This window comes from Rhodamnia argentea, chromosome 3 (assembly GCF_020921035.1).
Source record: "Rhodamnia argentea isolate NSW1041297 chromosome 3, ASM2092103v1, whole genome shotgun sequence".
NCBI lineage: Eukaryota > Viridiplantae > Streptophyta > Magnoliopsida > Myrtales > Myrtaceae > Rhodamnia > Rhodamnia argentea.
The window spans coordinates 13,896,461-13,916,701 of record NC_063152.1 but is presented as its reverse complement, the minus strand read 5'-3'; the positions used below and the strand labels follow the sequence as shown (position 1 = coordinate 13,916,701).

General features: G+C 41.4%; 1 protein-coding gene across 1 annotated transcript; it reads left to right on the top strand.

Annotated features, from left to right (window-relative positions):
• The first annotated feature begins 277 nt into the window (after positions 1-277).
• LOC115731959 (angio-associated migratory cell protein) lies at positions 278-6,497 on the top strand. The gene is made up of 11 exons (XM_030662626.2): positions 278-503; positions 738-773; positions 956-997; positions 2,019-2,138; positions 2,271-2,416; positions 2,500-2,647; positions 2,738-2,821; positions 4,238-4,353; positions 4,834-4,892; positions 5,792-5,882; positions 6,032-6,497. The coding sequence occupies exons 1-11, from the start codon at positions 389-391 to the stop codon at positions 6,257-6,259; spliced, it is 1,185 nt and encodes a 394-aa protein (XP_030518486.2). The 5' UTR covers positions 278-388; the 3' UTR covers positions 6,260-6,497.
• The last annotated feature ends 13,744 nt before the right edge of the window (positions 6,498-20,241 follow it).

Below are 20,241 nucleotides of genomic sequence, written 5' to 3'. Positions count from 1 at the left end.
CTTCACATGATTTTGCGCCAATTATTATAAATAAGAAAAGATTACATTATAAAGGACCATAGGATTATAACTCAATTTTGCTATACAAATGCTATTTAATTGAGGAACCATAAAAGGATTATATTTTTTTCTTGACAAAATTGGAATAAGAGAATTATATTTGTGGGATAAATCATTTTTGACTTATTTCATCATTAATTGACCAATGCATAGTAATATTAAATTAAGTTCACTCTAAAGGTAGAATTACTTTATTTTTCTTTTTTAAGAACCTTTTTGAAGGGGAAAACGTTAACGTTGGTTGCGATCGGAGTGTCACCAGGTAGCCTAACTGACCCTAAAGCTTCGAGCGCCGCCGTTCGCGATAGCCACCCCGGAGAACGGGACAATGAGCAGCTCGCAAGTCCACCGCGACGACGACGGCGACGGCGACGGCGACGACCAGGGCGAGGTGTTCCTCGACGACTCCGACATCATCCACGAAGTCACCGTCGACGACGAAGGTTTCATCTCCATCTTCTCCTTCTTCTTCTTCATCATCATCTCTCTCGCTTCTAATTTGCCTCAGATGGTCTCGACACAAGTACAGTTCAGTCAGAGCGTGTATACGTATGAATGAGTGTTGAAGCTTGTCTTTAATTTCTTTACTCGGGGTTCCTCCTCTTTTGATTCCGTTCATGTGTCTGGTAGAGGTTCGGTTTCCTTCGTTTCTCTGACTCCTCGATTGTGTTTTACAGATCTTCCTGACGTCGATGATGAGGCAGACGAGGCTGGTAAGGCTAATGCAATGATTTCCTTCGTTCCTGTTTGGCCTGGGTTTCCGTGAATTCATTAGGTTTAGGGGCCATTCGGAGTGGGCGAATTCAGCAACCTTTGTGCAGCATCGACTGGGCGTTTATGGTCGACTTTACCGGCAGATTTTTAACGGCTGATCGTCTCTGTCTTTTAATTTCAGAGGAAGCGGATGACTCGTTGCACATATTCACAGGCCATAATGGTAACTTTTTGGTTCTTGTTCGTTTGTGAGAGGCAATTTTCTATGCTTATAATTCTGCTGGACACGGATATGATGCTAGTCTAGGTTGTAGTGGGAGTGTTAGATTGTGGCTGGTGGCTGTCATTCAGCTGATTAGACCATTATGGCTATCTATGAAATGGGTAAGAACGCAACCAGCAATGGAGATAACAATTATCTGCTCTTTATGTGTAAAAAAAGCTGACGTTCTTGTTCCAATGAGATTCAGACGACTGATCTGAATTGCAGGATGGGTTAATCAATTGAGATGAGGGAATAAAGTACTAGTGCTTTTTGTATATGCTAAGGGTGTTCATGAGCGCAAGTGCAAATCCTTAGTGCAACAATTGATCCCCCTGTTAAGTAGTCATGCATTATGATCATGATTGAGAATTATAGTGTAATTACAAACGACATTGGTAGAGGTTCTACTCAACATCCATCTTGAGTCTTCGTTGGGTGTTCTAGAACAAAAGAAGAATTAATTTGTGCGTGGTTGGTTCAAAGTCTTTGAGAAAGCCTTATTGCTTGAGGGGATTGACGTAGCAGATTGTCTGATAAAACTGGTTTGCCGTGTTGGAGTGGAACTCTTGAACGGCATTGAGTTTATCATCCTTTCCTGTTCAAATAGATGACTGGCTGTTAATTCACTACTAAAGGGGATCAAGTTGGTCTAGCCCATGCCAGATTAATCGTATTCTGAAGCAGCCATAAACTAGAGACCCATAGCCCTGGTGTTATATTTGGTGCCATTTAGTTCTTATTGTATCAAAAAACTAATTGGAAAATTGAATGACAACCATTTAGCTCTTCATTGTGGTTGTGATGGAAATTACTTGGACCATTGACTGATGTGTAATCTAAAATGTCAGCTTTTTGTGAAAAGACAAATTTCTATATTTGCATTTTATAGATGAGCATTCACGGAGGTACTTGGTTCAAGAAGCATGCCATGTCTTGTAGAAGTTTTTTCTGACTTGTCTATCTTCTTCCTTGTATGCAGGTGAACTCTACACTGTTGCTTGCAGTCCCACAGATGCAACAATGGTGGCAACTGGAGGTGGAGATGATAAAGGGTTTCTGTGGAGGATCGGTCATGGAGATTGGGCGGTTGAGCTCCAAGGCATGTGCATGGGGCCACTAGTTACTTCCTATTGCATAGAGACCCATATTGTTGATATTTTACTATCTATTTACGCTGATGCAGGGGCAAATAAGTTTGCTGGAAAACCCTAATCTTCTGGAGTTCCTGCAGGTCATAAGGATTCTGTCTCTAGTTTAGCGTTTAGTCTGGATGGGCAGCTGCTTGCATCTGGAAGCCTTGATGGAGTTATACAGATTTGGGACGTTTCATCTGGAAATCTTAAAGGCACCCTTGATGGACCTGGAGGGGGGATAGAGGTGAAATTTGAATAGACGAGATATTGCTGCCTTGACATTTCATTTTCCCAAAAAAGTTGGTGATGAGCTGTGTGATTACTCAGTGGATCAGGTGGCATCCCAAGGGACACTTAATATTAGCGGGTTCTGAGGATTCCACTGTTTGGATGTGGAATGCTGACAAGATTGCCTACTTGAATATGTTTTCGGGGCATGGTAGTAGCGTAACATGTGGAGATTTTACTCCTGATGGTACTTATAGTCTCTTTGCTGTTGTCTGCTACTAAAGGCTTTTTTTTTTAAAAAGTCATTGTCAACACTATAGCTCTCCTCTTTGTCTAGGTAAAACGATATGTACTGGCTCAGATGATGCAACATTGAGAATTTGGAATCCCAAGAGTGGGGAAAACATTCATGTCGTAAAAGGTATTCTCGTCAACCCTTGTTAATCTTGTTTGTTGAGGTATTATTTACAGAGGGTAAACAAGTTGATTCACTGGCGTGGAAGTAGCGTCCTGAGAAAGAGGTTGTTGAGGTGAATGTTAGAGGTTATGCATCCTAACATTTGATCAAAGCATGTTGTGAAAAATGCGTCCATTGAAAAGAATAAGTTGATGAGCTATAGTATCTCGACTAGATAACCAGAAATGCTTTGCATTCTTCTAAAAGATGCACATCACATGCGTCAGTACTTTGCCAGATGTGGTAAAAAGTCAACGTAATGAGATGTTAGAAAGGGCCTTATTCTTACCTCTTGCTGCACTAGAATTGCTTGAATTTCTAGGATCCTTAGAGCTCTATTTTGAAACATCTAGTTCTTTCTACTTTTATAGCAATTTTATTAGCTTTATGTCTCTGTGTTGGATGATTAGAGTATAGCCTAGCATGAGATCTTAGGGAAAGAAGCTCAATGTAAGATTATCACAGATAAAATGTCCAACCCAAAAGCTGAAATTAATAGGTGGAGGAACATAATATGAATATTAGGCCCATATAAACCTCAATGACAAGTGATGTGAGATAATTTTAAAACCCCCTCTCACATGGAAACCAAACTGAGAACGGCAAGTGAAATTGATGAATGGGGGGCCCACATGTGCTCCATAAATTGAGGTGGAATTGGCTCCGATACTATGTTAGAAAGTCTAATTTAAAACTTTCAGTAATAGGTGGAGGGAGATAACTTCAATATCATGCCCATATAAACTCCATATGGATAGACGATATGGGATAATTTATAACTCCATAGATAAACGATATGGGACACCTTAACGATAACATTTAGGTTATTTATTTCTCTTTGTTTGTTTGTCTAAGATCTAGGCAACTCACCCAGTGGGAAAAAGCTCATTTTTTTTGTCCTTTTGGTTCATTTGGGATGTCTTCAATGGCCTTGACATGCTTGAAACTTGAATTTGTTTTTGTTCCTCATATGTGAATGTCAGTACTTGGAAAGTTCAGCCAATTAGGTGTGTCAGTCCATCACCGGTGTAAGAAATAATTTACACTCACCATCAGATTATTGATTTGTGAATGAATTTCGTTCATAAACCTAACTCCAAACACACTTGTCACTTATCCAATAGTCAGTGTGTAAGAATCTTTTTTTCATTGACAGCGGACTAGCAATAATCCCAATTTATATGGTTTCTTTCCTCCCCATTTTCATAGAATCTTCATATTCTTCCTTTATGAAAAGAATTTTCTATATCAGCAAACAGCACTTACAGTGGAAACAAGTGATATCTGTATTTTAAAGATTTTGTATCTGAGGGTCAGACAGGTGTGTGTAGCCTTTACTATTCCATCCAAAATACTTGACATCTAATGTGTTCCCTTTAGGTCATCCATATCATGCTGAAGGACTAACAAGCATGGCAATAAGCTCTGATTCAAGTCTTGCTATTACTGGTGCCAAAGATGGATCTGTTCGCATTGTCAATATATCAAGTGGAAGGGTGGGATCTTGCTTCTCTTCTTCTTCTTCTGTTATTCTTTTCCCACTTTTGCCTTTCCATTTATGTCGTTCTATGTTGAAGCATGCATTAGTGTCAATGAAAAAGTAGGGGAAAAAATTAAGTATCACAGGTACTACTTCTGGTAGCATCATGGGGAGGGATTGGGAGGGTTCTGTAATGATAAATCCTTATGTTTTAGTACAATCAAGTTGGAATGCGATGGCAGTGTGGATGAATTTAAATTTGATTTTGCGATTTTTAGATTTGTTAACTCAGTCTTCTGAAGAATTTTACTTATAATTGCTCATCTCAGACAACTTCTTGTTGTTGTGATGAGATAGCTTATTACTCAGTTAGTTATATCCATCCTTGAGGTCTTCTCCCTTGCGAATGCGCATGGTGAGATCCTATTGCTGCTTATGCTGTGGCTGATTTTTAGTGCATTTGTTGTCTCATGACATATGCTGCTGATTTGAACAGGTTGTGAGTTCTTTGGATGCTCATTCAGATTCTGTCGAATGTGTGGGACTGGCACCGAGGTATCACCTGTTTAACAAAGTATTTGACTTGAACATAGATTAGGAGGATATATCTATATCTGCTAGTCATGGTCTTCATGATAATATCTAGAGCTCAATGGTTTCGGCAGATCCCTTGTAGTTTGTAATTCAGACTATGATTAAAGACTTTAAACTAAACACTCGTCTAATATAAAAGGCAAGCTCAGAGAAATGTAAATGGAAGATTTTATTAAAGGCTGGAAATAAATTCTGAGAGGTATTACTGTAATAATCAATCCCATTCAATTCTCTAATTATTGAAAATGCCTGTTAGGGAATAAGAAATGAGCAGACTGGAAGCATGAGATTAGAGCATAGATATAAAATAATGCACGGAGTTTTCCTTTGAAGAAGGAATTGAAAGTAGGTGTGATGTGATAAAGGATTGTGAATTAATTAAAGACATATTATGTTGTATCGTATAATGAAAATGTCGTCCATTTTCATCAAAGGGCACATATGCACATATTCTTCCCTGTGAATGACAGTATAAAATGGGGAAGATACATGCATGGGAAGAGCATAAAGAAGGAAAATTGCAGCGCTTTTTAAACCAAAATAAGTAGTAATCAGTTGCTTAAAGCATTGATTTATTGTTGTGGCGGTCAAAATAATGTGGGAAGGCAAGTGAAAAGGTGAGGTTTTGGTTCTACCAGAATCACACATTCCACATAGAGACTGCCGATGATGTGTATTAAGCATTTAAGCAAGTGAATGCTCTGACTATTTTCTCATCAAAGAAAAGTATTTGCTTATATTCCTCCCATTGGAATGTATGTTTAAAACACTTCAAACAAAAAAATGTTGCCGAGATTATTGGAAATTGATCTATACGAAATCCAGCAATTTTTTTTACGCTTTCCAAACTCCTATTGCAGCTCCCCGTGGGTTGCAACTGGAAGCTTAGATCAGAAGCTCATTATATGGGATCTCCAGCATTCTTCTCCCCGCGCCACCTGTGACCACGAGGTGATTGCTCATGATTCCATGTACCTCAACTTTACTGATTGAATCTGTTCATTCAGATTCTATTGTCATATAGCTGTCTTCTGCACTTAAAATTCGTGTTAATTCATTTGTGATGGACTTGGGGCTTGTTTGGCATCTATTATCTCCAGGATGGAGTGGCTTGCTTGACTTGGGTTGGTAAGTCAAGATTTTTGGCTACGGGTTGTGTCGATGGCAAAGTACGAGTGTGGGATAGCCTTTCTGGTGATTGCGTAAGAACATTTAATGGGCATTCCGAAGCTGTTCAGTCCCTGTCAGTGTCTGCTAACGGGGAGTTCCTTGTTTCTGTTTCAATTGATGGAACTGCCAGGGTTTTTGAGATTGCAGAGTTTCACTAAGGATAGCACCAATGATGTACGATATTGTTGCCTGTACAGTTCCCGAACTCTAGAACTATAGTCTTGTCTTTCTGTTTTGCATTTATCAGGATTGAAAAATTGAAGACCCCATAAAGTTTCAAATTCGTTATCTTTTGGAATGTTTTATCTTTTTGAAGGGGAAGTAAATATTTATGCAAATACATATGTAATGCACTACATATGGAATGTTTCAATTGATGGAATGTTTTATCCCTTCTTTGCCCCCTTTACTTTTGGTATAACTCCACAAGAGTGATCCTTTTTTTTTTTGTCACTTGATCTAATTTCTTCTATTTTATTTTTCTTTTTTCCCTTGTGGATCCCACTTTCCTTCTTCTTTTCCTTCCTTTCCACGCTTCCCAATCGCTTCTCTGTTTTCTCTCTTGCAAGAGATCACCACAGGTGTCGACTGTGCGAGCAAGTCGATCACAAAGCGGAAGTTGATCTCTAGAGGGGATGTGGAGGATATTAGGAGGTAGATCCAGATAATGCACCATTTGGCTAGTCCAAAGAATACCATCGCGATTAAGGGTGTTTACGAGGATCCATTGTGCGTCCACATCGTTATGGAGCTCTGCTCTGGCGGTGAGCTGTTTGACCAGATTATCCAGAGGGGGCATTATAGTGAGAGGAAGGCCGCTGAGCTAACGAAAATCGTTGTCGATTTGTCGAGGCTTGTCATTAGCTCGGAGTAAGCATAGAGACCTGAAAGCCATGGACTTTCGGCTTGAGCTTGTTTGGCCCTGGGGTTTTATTATACATTAACTCGAGTCCGGCACATGAAACAACAAGGAGCTATCTCTCTCCAATTCACCTCCAGCATCTAGCCAGTCATACTTGAGCATCTCATTTTGCACATTTGCACGAGCATTTGAGCATCTTATTTCTATGGCTATGTGCATCTTGTTGGCATTGACCGGATCGAACCAGCGACATTTGTCTTCCAAATGTAGACTGGCTAGAGAACCACTCATTCAATATGAAGCTTTTACGATTTTTCTTTCACGAGTTAGAAGCACAAATGCACCGACGAAAGTAAAGTCCATCCCCATCAAATCTGCCCAAGCAAATTTTTTGTTTTTCATAAAATAAGACACGGCATTTCATGCAATTATTCACTGATGTGGTTGGAAGTCCATATTACGTTGCCCCTGTGGTACTTCTAAAGCATTACCGGCCAGCAGCGGATGTTTGGACAGCAGGTGTAATATTGTCCATCCTGTTGAGCGGTGTGCCTCCATTTTGGGCACGTAATCCTCGTTAGTGACGACAAGTCTTGCAATAGTTCTCATTATGCCAGAAGCTAATAAGGATTACGTGGAGAGAGTATGTTGGAATTTAACATCGAGAAATTTTACTAACTTCTATCGATGTTCCGTTGCGGAATTTGCCCAAGAACTTTGTTGAATCTCCAACGTGTCTTCCACGAATCTTCAAACTCACAACAGTCCGAATACAATCACGTGCGGAAAGTATTCTTGATTCACAACGTAAATGCAAATCGATTCTCAAAGTAACTGTTTTTGCTTTTGGTGGGAGCGTTTGTTTTTGAGAGTGTAATGGGAAGAGCGTACGTTAGTTTTCTGCAGGAACGTTCATTATCGTACGTTCCCTTTCAAAGTTGTCTTTCCCTTTTATAGATAAGAAGGTTGCCATTCAAAAAGCACTTCTTCGTGGGGTCTTCTCAAACATACCTCTTTGTGTACATATTGTCACGACCCGAACCCTACGAGCCGTCGATATTTCACCTGGCCACGACCGTATACGGTTCTCCAGGATCCAAAGGCCAACAAAATAAAATTTCGCGGAAGCAACAAAATATCCGTACAGAAAACCAATAACACTACGATAACTTGGGATGGTAAAAACACACATATGTACATATATACATAGTTGTTACAAACTGTTAAAACTAGGGCTTGGGGGCCACTTGTACAAGCCCGTGACCACCTATAACAAAAAAGCACGTGATCGAAGCCCGCTACACAACCAAAATACAACATGCTACAAAAACTATGAGGCCAACTACCTTAATCCTCGTCCTCGCTACCCAACACAAACCCGTATCGGGCTGCCAGCTCGGCCTCATCCAACTCTGGAGACTACTCGGTATCCGAAGGCTCCACAACTTCGCCATCTTCTTCTGCAGGTACCGTAGTTACGGGATCGGGCGCCAAAACTTCAGGTGCGGCATCGGGATTCACCACTTCTCCATCCGGAGGTGCAGCGTTCACAGGATTGTACTCCCCGACTCCATAAAAGGGAACATCGAAACCGCTCGGTGGTCCCACGGTCGGGTCCCCGTGGCGATAAGTCCATGCCACATATGTCCGGGGCTTCCAGTATAGCTCTCCGGTGTCTACCCAAACTATAGTTGCATATCTATAATAAACTTGATTTTCCCCGACAGGATACTTGGTCACTTGCGTATCCATATCTCGAGGAATATCGAACTTCGGGGGCGGGACACTCATGGCTGAGGCGGAGTGTCCGAAAAACAACGAACCCACGACGGGATGAGATAAAATCTCGGTAGGAAAATCTCTAACTCTAGATTAGGTCGCTAGTGCCTCCAGACACATTTTCATTGAAAAATTTCTGACAATCACTCTTTCTTACCCAAAAATTCACAATTAAAATCCAGAAAAATTCCATTCTTTTTCCGAAAATTCTCACACCTTCTCCAATATTCTACGTTACTCCCGTTTCGGCGTTCCACGCCTTAGTCTGACAATAAAATATTCTACGTGCTTCGGGGCCCGTGTTGAACGCATCAGACCATAATACAAATATCCACATTACTCCGAAAATTTCCACGTTACTCCGAAAATATTCTACGCTACTCCAGAATATTCCACGTTACTCCAGAATATTCCATGTTACTCCAAAAATATTCTACGTTACTCCAGAATATTCCACGTTACTCCAAAAATATTCCACGTTACTTCACCCTCATCATATAAGTTCATAACATTGAGCGTCGGACCTTTATAGAACACGGCTCTACATATATATACCGGGATCTCGGACACAAAGGAATACGACCCATAAATCTCGGTCTCGGACACATAGGAACACGATCAGATTAAGTCTCGGACAATTAGTCGAACACGACTCACTTTGGTCTCGGACGACTTAATTGAACACGACTTTCATACTTTCTCGATCTCGGACAATCAGACGAATACGGCTTACTTTGGCCTCGGACGACTTGATTGAATACGACCATCACATTTTCTTGGTTTCAGACAATCGGACGAATACGGCTCACTTTGGCCTCAGGCGACTTGATTGAATACGATCCTCATATTTTCTCGAGATAGTTCGGGACCACGTGATTCACTCACGTTAGAGAATAAATAAATCGTGGCCACCCGATTAATTCACACTAAACCAAGGATTAATGCAGACCACCCGATCAATTTATGCTAACATAGCAATATATAAATAACATACGATTAAAATTATTAACGCGGGAATTATTAGGGCCGAACAATAATAATTTTCTAACGTATAATTAATTTACGACTATAGTACTAAACTATAGTAATAATGCCACATTTAATTAGCACAATGACATAACAACATTATGTCACATAAAATTAACTATAGTTAAAATATAATCTAACCATGGTTTAAAAATTAACTAGAGTCAAATACTAACCTAACCATGATTAAATAATAGCATAAAGTAACTGTAGTTAGACATAAAGTAACCATGGTCAAACTTTGACCAAATAATTATCCTCTTGACTCCACTATTCATCTCAAGAACATGTTTCTCTCTCCTCTAGTCTGCAAATTTTCGGCCAACACCTTCCAAGCTCAATTCCAACAATTTCTTCATCAAAATTTTGCAAATACAAGGTCTATTAGCAACCTAACCGCATAATTTAGGTTTAGAAACAATCCTACCTCAAAAACTCGCAAAAACCTCCATTGAACAGTTGCGAAAATCTGGAATCAAGCGGCGATTCCGGCGGTCCTTGCACGGCCGGCGACTTGACGACGATCTAGCAACTCCAAGCGATCCAAAGCGACACCGGTGAAAGCTTGAAAAATTTTCGGCAATGGAGGATGAGAGAGAGAGAATTCGGCCAAGTGAGGGAGTATGAGGTAGAGAGAGAAAGTGAGCTAGAGAGAGAGGGTTCTTGAAAAAAAAAATGAAGAGGAAGAAGACTAAAATAATAACTAATATAGGTTAAAAATAATTATTTGGGTCTACAAAGTCAAGAGGAGAAAAAAATAATTTTCCTTCCCACAACGACTAGTCAAACTCGGCCAAAGGGAAAAATGACCAAAATACCCTTCGGTCCAAGTGAAAAATGGGGTATTTTTCGAGGGCAAATGGATCCTTTTCCATATCCAGTCCAAATCTACTTTTCTTGAACCTCTTTGGGGCGAACCGCGAAGGAATTGCACACGGGATGAGGAAACGTCCAAAATTTATTTATTGAAACCTTTGAAGGTCCGACGTCAAATTTTGAAACTCGATTTGCGATCAATCTCGATCGATAGAATTTTCAGCGTATCTCAAACTAATGGGCGGCTTTTAGGAGTTACGCGTATCGACCTGTGATAAAATCACGGTTAAGAATTACTTGAGCCATGGTGACCTTGGTTGTCATTCAATTGCGAGGGTCAATCACTAGTCCCGATGGGCGCGATCGTTAGAAAATAATTTAGGGATATTTTGGTCTAAAATATTCCCTCGACAATTTTCATGGCCAAAGAGTCAATCCAGGATCAAGTTCTTAGGTCCACGTACTTGATTTTCCTAGTTAGCCATTCCCATTTGGTTAGTCTGCTCGAGAGTGATCAATTCCGAGTGAGATTCGACTGAAATACATCGATAAGACTTTTCATTTATTCAAGGTTTCAAAACAAGCCGGATTACGGGATGTCACAATTCTTCCCCCCTTATAAAAATTTCATCCTCGAAATTTACAACAAAACTTATCTATTCAAACAAATGGGGGCGCGATTACCTCATCGTTTCTTCATTTTCTCGGGTTGCCCCTTCCGTTCCATGGTGTTCCTATATGACCTTCACCCGTCAAATTGTCTTGTTCCTTAGAACTTGTTCCTTTCTGTCTTCTATTCGCCTTGGTCTCTCCATGCAGGATACTCTTTCATCAACTTCCACGACTTCATGATCTAGTATATGAGTTGGGTCCGGCTCATACTTCCTCAACATAGACACGTGAAAAACATTATGGACTGGGGACAAGTTTGGCGGCAAGGCAAGTTGATAAGCTAACGTCCCAATCCGTTCTACGATCTCAAATGGACCTACATACCTCGGACTCAATTTTCCCTTCTTCCCAAACCGAGATAAGCCTCGCATCGGCGACACCTTAAGGAAGACGTGATCTCCCACGTGGAATTCCAACGGTTTACGCCATCTATCCGCATAACTCTTCTGACGACTTTGGGCGGTCTTTAGCCTTTCTTTGATCACTTTCATTGCCTCAACGGATTGCTGAACCAGCTCTGGTCCCGTTATGCTTCTCTCACCAACTTCATCCCAATAAACTAGAGTTACGCAAGCTCTGCCGTACAACGCTTCAAATGGTGCCATTCTAATGCTCTGCTGGAAGCTATTATTGTAGGCAAACTCCACTAAATGTAGCCGTTCTTCCCAATCCCTTTTAAAATCTATCACGCATGCCCTCAACATATCCTCAAGTGTCCGTATTGTTCTTTCTGATTGTCCGTCCATGCGAGGGTGATAGGCGGTGCTAAACCGCACTTGGGTTCCCATGGCATTCTCAAGACTTTTCCAGAAAGTTGCAGTGAACTTAGGGTCCCCGTCCAACGTAATTATTCTTGGCACTCCATGTAGTCGAACTATTTGGTGCATATACAACTCGGCATACTTTTCCATTGCGAAATCCTTTCGCACTGCCCGAAAATGTGCGGACTTAGTCAATCAGTCCACAATTACCCAAATTGAATCACGCCCTCTCTGGCTCCTTGGTAGTCCCATGACGAAATCCATGGTAACATGTTCCCATTTCCACTCGGGAATCTCTAACGGTCGAAGTAGTCCTCCAGGCTTACAATGTTGTGCCTTTACTTGCTGGCACGTTAAATATTTAGCCACATGCTTGGCCACGTCAACTTTCATTCCATTCCACCGGTAATGTTGGCGCAGATTCTGATACATTTTAGTATTGCCTGGATGCACACTATAACTACTCCGATGAGCTTCTGACAAAATCTTTTCCTTGAGCTCCTCATCGTTAGGGACACACGCACGTCCACGGAATTTCAAGATTCCGTCCTCGGCCACTTGAAACTCGGGTTTCCTCTTGGTGGCATCCATCTCTAAAATTTTCTGAATGTTAGGATCCATCGATCGCAACGCTTTAATCCTTGCTTGAATCTCTAGCTCAATCCTCGGGGTTGCCGGTAGACTTGAGAGATTGCCAACTTCCAACTTAAACTTCGAATCTCTCAACTCTTTCAATAAAGTCCACTCTTTAACCAATAAATGCGCCATACTCGACTTTCGACTCAGAGCATCCGCTACTTTATTCGCTTTTCCAGGGTGATATAAAATATCACAATCATAGTCCTTCAATAACTCCATCCAACAGTGCTGCCTCATATTCAGCTCTTTACGGGAGAATAAATACTTTAAACTCTGATGATTCGTGTAAATTTGAAACTTTTCTCCCCACAGATAATGCCTCCAAATCTTCATTGCAAAAATAATCGCCGCAAGTTCTAAATCATGCGTTGGATAGTTCTGCTCATGAGGCCTCAACTGTCGCGACACATATGCAACCACCCCGCCATGTTGCATTAATATGCATCCGAGTCCCTTTAGCGAAGCATCGCTATAAATTTCAAATCCTTCGGGACCCGATGGTATCGTCGAAGCTGGTGCCGTCGTCAACCTATGTTTCAGTTCTTGGAAACTCCTCTCACACTTATCTGTCCATTCGAATCGAGTTTCCTTCTTCGTTAGCTGCATCAATGGTATAGCTATCGAAGAAAACTTTTCTACAAATCGGCGATAATATCCTGCCAAGCCTAGAAAACTTCGAACCTCCGTAAACGACGTCGGTCTTGGCCAATTCACTACGATCTCAATTTTCGCCGGATCTACTCGAGATTCCATTCCCGAGACGATGTGTCCTAGAAATGCTACTCGATCAAGCCAAAATTCACACTTGCTAAATTTGGCATAAAGAGCTTGTTCCCTTAAGGTCCGTAGAATAATGCTCAGATGATATTCATGTTCCTCTGAACTTCTCGAGTACACCAAAATATCATCGATAAACATGATGACAAACTAATCCAAGAATTCTCCGAACCCCCGATGCATCATATCCATAAAGGCAGCCGGGGCATTGGTCAATCCGAAAGGCATGACCGTGAACTCATAATGCCCATATCTAGTATGGAAAGCGGTCTTCGGTATGTCCTCTTTCTTGATCCTCAACTAGTGGTAGCTCGCCCTCAAATCAATCATAGAAAATACTGAAGCGCCTTGCAATTGATCGAACAAGTCATCTATCCTTGGCAATGGATACTTGTTCTTAATGGTCACTTGATTCAATCGCTAGTAGTCAATGCATAATCGCAATGACCCGTCCTTTTTTCTCACAAACAACACTGGCGCTTCCCAAGGCGATGCAGTGGGGCGGATAAATCCTTTATCCAGCAATTCTTGCAACCGAACCTTCAATTCCTTCAACTCTGAGAGGGACATTCCGTAGGGCGCTTTGGAAATCGGTTATGTCCTTGGTGCTAACTCAATCACAAATTCCACTTCTCTTTCAGGTGGCAATCCCGACAATTCTTGAGGAAAGACATCGGGATAATCGTGCACCATCGCTATATCCTTTAGCCTCGGTTCTTCAATTGACGAATCCACTACAGCAACAAAATATCCTTGGCATCCTTCATTTAACAACTTAGTCACTTCCAGTGACGAGATCAGAGGAATCGAGATTCCTCATCGACTTCCCACAAACTCAAATCTAGGATGACCAATAGGATTAAATTGGATCACCCTGCTACCACAATCAAAAACAGCTCTTTGCTTTCCCAGCCAATCCATTCCAATTATAACGTCATAGTCATGCATAGTCAAAACTGGTAGGTCTATTAATTCTTCTCTACCGTCAATGACTATCTTACATCCAATACACCCTAAGGTAACCAATACTTTATCCTTTAAGGACGTAGTTACGTGCAACATTACTTCTAACAATTTTAACTCAATCCCAGCTAACTCCACAAATTGAACGGATATGAACGAATGAGATGCTCCGGAATCAAAGAAAGCATATGCAGCATGATCACATAAGGAGACCGTACCTGTGATCACGCCAGGCGCATTCTCCGCCTCATTACGCGCCATTGCATATATTCTCCCTTGTGCTGGCGGTCTGCTTCGATTATTCCGTGGAGCGGCTCTAATATGAGGTCTCACCTGGGGTCTTTGGGGTTGAAATCGCTGTTCGGGGGCTAGCTCCAGGCAATTCCTTATATGATGATCAAATTTTCCACATTTGATGCACGCCCCCGTCCTACTCGGGCAAGGTCCATTCCCGTGCCTCCCGCCACAAAATCGGCGATTCTGATTGGACTGATATACCGATTTTCCATTATTCCTCCTCACTGGAGGGACAAAACGCCTATTTCCCATCATTGGCCTTTTACCAAACGGCGGTTGTCCCCGGATCGGCATGAACCGCGATCCATATGTGGCAGCCATCTCTTTCATTTCTCGCTCCACCATCTGACCCCGCTCATACAACTCGTCATAGTCTCTCGGGTTCAAGAAAATCAACTGATCGCGAAGCTCCAACCTCGATCCGTCCCGAAACCTCCTTGCTCTATCCAATGGATTCTCTACCATTCTCGGAGCATACTTCGACAATCTCGAGAATTCAGCATCGTATCGATCTATCGTCATCTAGTTCTGGCGGAGTTGCTGAAATTCTAACATCTTCTGCTCCCGAGCGGTCTCGAAAAAATATTTCCCATTAAAGACTTCCGTGAAGACAGTCCAATTCAAAGCGGTACCCTCCAAGAAAACTCTTCCTTTAGTGGCCTTCCACCAATCACCGGCTGTATCTTGAAGTCGATACACTGCTAGGGTCACTTTCTCCTCCTCGATGCTACCCAATACCTCGAATGCTTTCTCCAGATATTCTATCCAACGAGGTGCAGCTTCCGGGTCACCTTTCCCGGTAAACTTCGCCGGTTTCAATTTCAAGAACTGCTCTACCAACTAATGCATCCGCCTATTCCCATTGTCATTTCCCTGATTGACATTGCCCCCACGGGCAAGAAGAACAGAAACCTCAACGGCTTGGGCAATAGCGGCAGCTCGTTCCCGAGTCCGCCTACCCATAAGATTTCCCATCTCCTCAAGATCCCTAAGGACTCTATCCACTCTCCGATCTTCTCTAACTGTAGTTCTCGAACTAGAGGCTCCTCTAGAACCTCCTCTAGATGCTCCTCTGGAACCTCTACCTTGATTTTCCATTTCCATCAACTCTCTTCTCAACACCTGAACCAAAAGTAATTCTGTCAAGGAATTAGAGACCTAAACCATCTACTCGGTCTAGCAGTCTCACACTGCTTAACATAGCAATTAGCTCAAAGCTAATAATCGTTTCTGGAAGAACGATTCAACAAACAAAACCAAGCACTCAAGACGACAACAATCAATCAAGCAAATCACGGGCGCATATTCAAATGCCCCGCATAATGCGATTAGCTCACGTAAACACCTAATGTCTCTCCGCCTAACTATCCCAAAGTCATCGCTCCTTATCACTTCACAACTCTTCCAAACTTGAATCGAGCTGACCTTACTACGATACCACTCCAAACGGGGATGTCACGACCCGAACCCTACGAGTCGTCGACATCCCACCCGGCCGCAACGTGTGCAGGTTCTCCAGGATCCAAAGGCCAACAAAATAAAATTTCGTGGAAGCAATAAAATCTCCGTACAGAAAACCAATAACACTACGATAACTTGGGATGGTAAAAACACACATATGTACATATATACATAGTTGTTACAAACTGTTAAACCTAGGGCTTCGGGGGTCACTGTACAAGCCCGTGACCACCTATAACAAAAAGGCATGTGGTCGAAGCCCGCTACACAACCAAAATACAACACGCTACAAAAACTATGAGGCCAACTACCCTAATCCTCGTCCTTGCTACCCAGCACAAACCCGTATCGGGCTGCCAGCTCGGCCTCATCCAACTCTGGAGATCGCTCGGCATCCAAAGGCTCCACAATTTCGCCATCTTCTTATGTAGGTACCGTAGTTACAGGATCGGGCGCCAAAACTTCAGGTGCAGCATCGGGATTCACCACTTCTCCATCTGGAGGTGCAGCTTTCACAGGATACTCCCCGATTCCATTAAAGGGAACATGAAAACCGCTCGGTGGTCCCACGGTCGGGTTCCCGTGGCGATAAGTCCATGCCACATATGTCCGGGGCTTCCAGTATAGCTCTCCGATGTCTACCCAAACTGTAGTTGCATATCTATAATAAACTTGATTTTCCCCTACAGGATACTCTGTCACTTGCATATCCATGTCCCAAGGAATATCGAACTTCGGGGGCGGAACACTCATAGTTGAGGCGGAGGGTCTAAAAAACAACAAACCCACGACGGGGTGAGATAAAATCTCAGTAGGAAAATCTCTAACTCTAGATTAGGTTGCTAGTGCCTCCAGACACATTTTCATTGAAAAATTTCCGACAATCCCTTTTTCTTACCCAAAAATTCACAATTAAAATCCAGAAAAATTCCATTCTTTCCGAAAATTCTCACACCTTCTCCAATATTCTACGTTACTCCCGTTTCGATGTTCCACGCCTTAGTCCGACAATAAAATATTCTACGTGCTTCGGGGCCCGTGATGAATGCATCGAACCATAATATAAATATCCACATTACTCCGAAAATTTCCACGTTACTCCGAAAATATTCCACGCTACTCCAAAATATTCCACGTTACTCCAGAATATTCTACGTTACTCCAAAAATATTCCACGTCACTTCAGAATATTCCACGTTACTCCAAAAATATTCCACGTTACTCCAGAATATTCCATGTTACTTCACCCTCATCATATAAGTTCATAACATTGAGCCTCGGACCTTTATAGAACACGGCTCTACATATATATACCAGAGTTTCGGACACAAAGGAATACGACCCACAAATCTCGGTCTCGGACACATAGGAACACGACCGGATTAAGTCTCGGACAATTAGTCGAACACGACTCACTTTGGTCTCGGACGACTTAATTGAACACGACTTTCATACTTTCTCGGTCTCGGACAATCGGACGAATACGGCTCACTTTGGCCTCGGACGACTTGATTGAATACGACCATCACATTTTCTCGGTCTCAGACAATCAGACGAAAACGGCTCACTTTGGCCTCGGACGACTTGATTGAATACGATCCTCATATTTTCTCGGAATAGTTCAGGACCACGTGATTCACTCACGTTAGAGAATAAATAAATCGGGACCACCCGATTAATTCACACTAAAGTAAGGATTAATCCAGACCACCCGATCAATTTATGCTAACGTAGCAATATATAAATAACGTACGATTAAAATTACTAACGTGGGAATTATTAGGATTAAACAATAATAATTTTCTAATGTATAATTAATTTACGACTATAGTACTAAACTATAGTAATAATGCCACATTTAATTAGCACCATGACATAACAACATTATGTCACATAAAATTAACTATAGTTAAAATATAATCTAACCATGGTTTAAAAATTAACTAGAGTCAAATACTAACATAACCATGATTAAATAATAGCATAAAGTAACTATAGTTAGACATAAAGTAACCATGGTCAAATTTTGACCAAATAATTGTCCTCTTGACTCCACTATTCACCTCAAGAACATGTTTCTCTCTCCTCCATTCTGCAAATTTTCGGCCAGCACCCTTCCAAGCTCAATTCCAACAATTTCTTCATCAAAATTTTGCAAATACAAGGTCTATTAGCAACCTAACCGCATAATTTAGGTTTAGAAACAATCCTATCTCAAAAATTCGCAAAACCCTCCGTTGAACGGTTGCGAAAATCTGGAATCAGACGGCGATTCCGGCGGTCCTTGCACGGCCGGCGACTTGACGACGATCTAGCAACTCCAAGTGATCCAAAGCGACACCGGTGAAAGCTTGAAGAATTTTCGGCAATGGAGGGTGAGAGAAAGAGAATTCGGCCAAGTGAGGGAGTATGAGGTAGAGAGAGAAAGTGAGCTAGAGAGAGAGGGTTCTTGAAAAAAAAAATGAAGAGGAAGAAGGCTAAAATAATAGCTAATATAGGTTAAAAATAATTATTTGGGTCCACGAAGTCGAGATGAGAAAAAAAAAATAATTTTCCTCCCCATAAAGACTAGTTGAACTCGGCCAAAGGGAAAAATGACCAAAATACCCTTCGGTCCAAGTGAAAAATGAGGTATTTTTCGAAGGCAAATGGGTCATTTCCCATATCCAGTCCAAATATACTTTTCCCGAACCTTTTTGGGGCGAACCGCGAAGGAATTGCACACGGGATGAGGAAACGTCCAAAATTTATTTATTGAAACCCCTGAAGGTCCGACGTCAAATTTTGAAGGTCGATTCGCGATCAATCTCGATCGATAGAATTTTCAGCGTATCGCAAACTAACGGACGGCTTTTAGGAGTTACGCGTATCGACCCGTGATAAAATCACGTTTAAGAATTACTCGAGCCATGGCAACCTTGGTTGTCATTCAATTGCGAGGGCCAATCATTAGTCCCAATGGGCACGATCGTTACAAAATAATTTAGGGGCATTTGGAACCCATACAAGGTCGAATGGAATGACCCGTGATCCAAGCGTAGGGTATTATCCAAATCGTTCCTTAATTATTCTTGGATCTGCCTATATTGGTCCAAAATATTCCTTCGATAATTTTCATAGCCAAAGAGTCAGTCCAGGATCAAGTTCTTAGGTCTACATACTTGATTTTCCTAGTTAGCCATTTCCATTTGGTTAGTCCGCTTGAGAGGGATCAATTCCGAGTGAGATTCGACTGAAATACATCGATGAGACTTTTCATTTATTCAAGGCTTCAAAACAAGTTGGATTACAGGATGTCACACATACCAAACACATCTCTTCGTGGACGTATTATTACATCTCCCACTCGGACATGAAGGATTTGATAATACTCTAAAACAATTAACATCGCCTACTTTAGAATCAATTCATACCTACAAAAATATCGTGCGACCAGTGAGTACACCTACACTTGAGAGCTCAGTTATGCACCTGTTAGGAATACATAACAGCTACAACTCTAAAAAGAAAAATAATGTCTCACAGTACCCCGGACATATTTTATTACATCGGTCTAAGTATACCTATCCTTTAAAGGCTATACTTGACATTCTTTAATCCACCATGTATTTACAATTATATTCGCACACACAATAAGCGATATAATTGGTCGACCAATAAATACATGTGATAGATGAAAAACAACAATAGTCTTCCTTCGTACTCATGTCTCTCTCCATTTCAGAACAACTGCTTTCCTAGACACGTCCCATAAAACCATATTAATTTTCATGACCGCCGGTAACATGCTAAAGCAGCAACATTGATCCGTTACTTTAAGAACATAGTTAGAAGTAATATATGGTACAAATTGAGATAATCAATTCATGAATTACCTCAATGACTCACACGATGAGTAAGTAGGGATAATTATACTCATCCCCTTTATTGGTCGAATAAAGCACATGTAGTATGAATTACATGCTATAGTAGATTTCTCTTTTTACAAGAGTGTATATCATTTATCAAATATATCCACTACACGGATCCTAGCCTAAACATAGTCATATGCTTTTCATGTATGTATGTTTAGCTCGAGTGCTATATC

Excerpts from the sequence above, each read along its gene's own strand:
- LOC115731959 (XM_030662626.2), top strand. The coding sequence starts at position 389 with ATGAGCAGCTCGCAAGTCCACCGCGACGACGACGGCGACGGCGACGGC. Across the intron at positions 774-955 it reads TGATGAGGCAGACGAGGCTG|AGGAAGCGGATGACTCGTTG; the intron begins GTAAGGCTAATG and ends TTTTAATTTCAG. Across the intron at positions 4,893-5,791 it reads TGTGTGGGACTGGCACCGAG|CTCCCCGTGGGTTGCAACTG; the intron begins GTATCACCTGTT and ends CTCCTATTGCAG.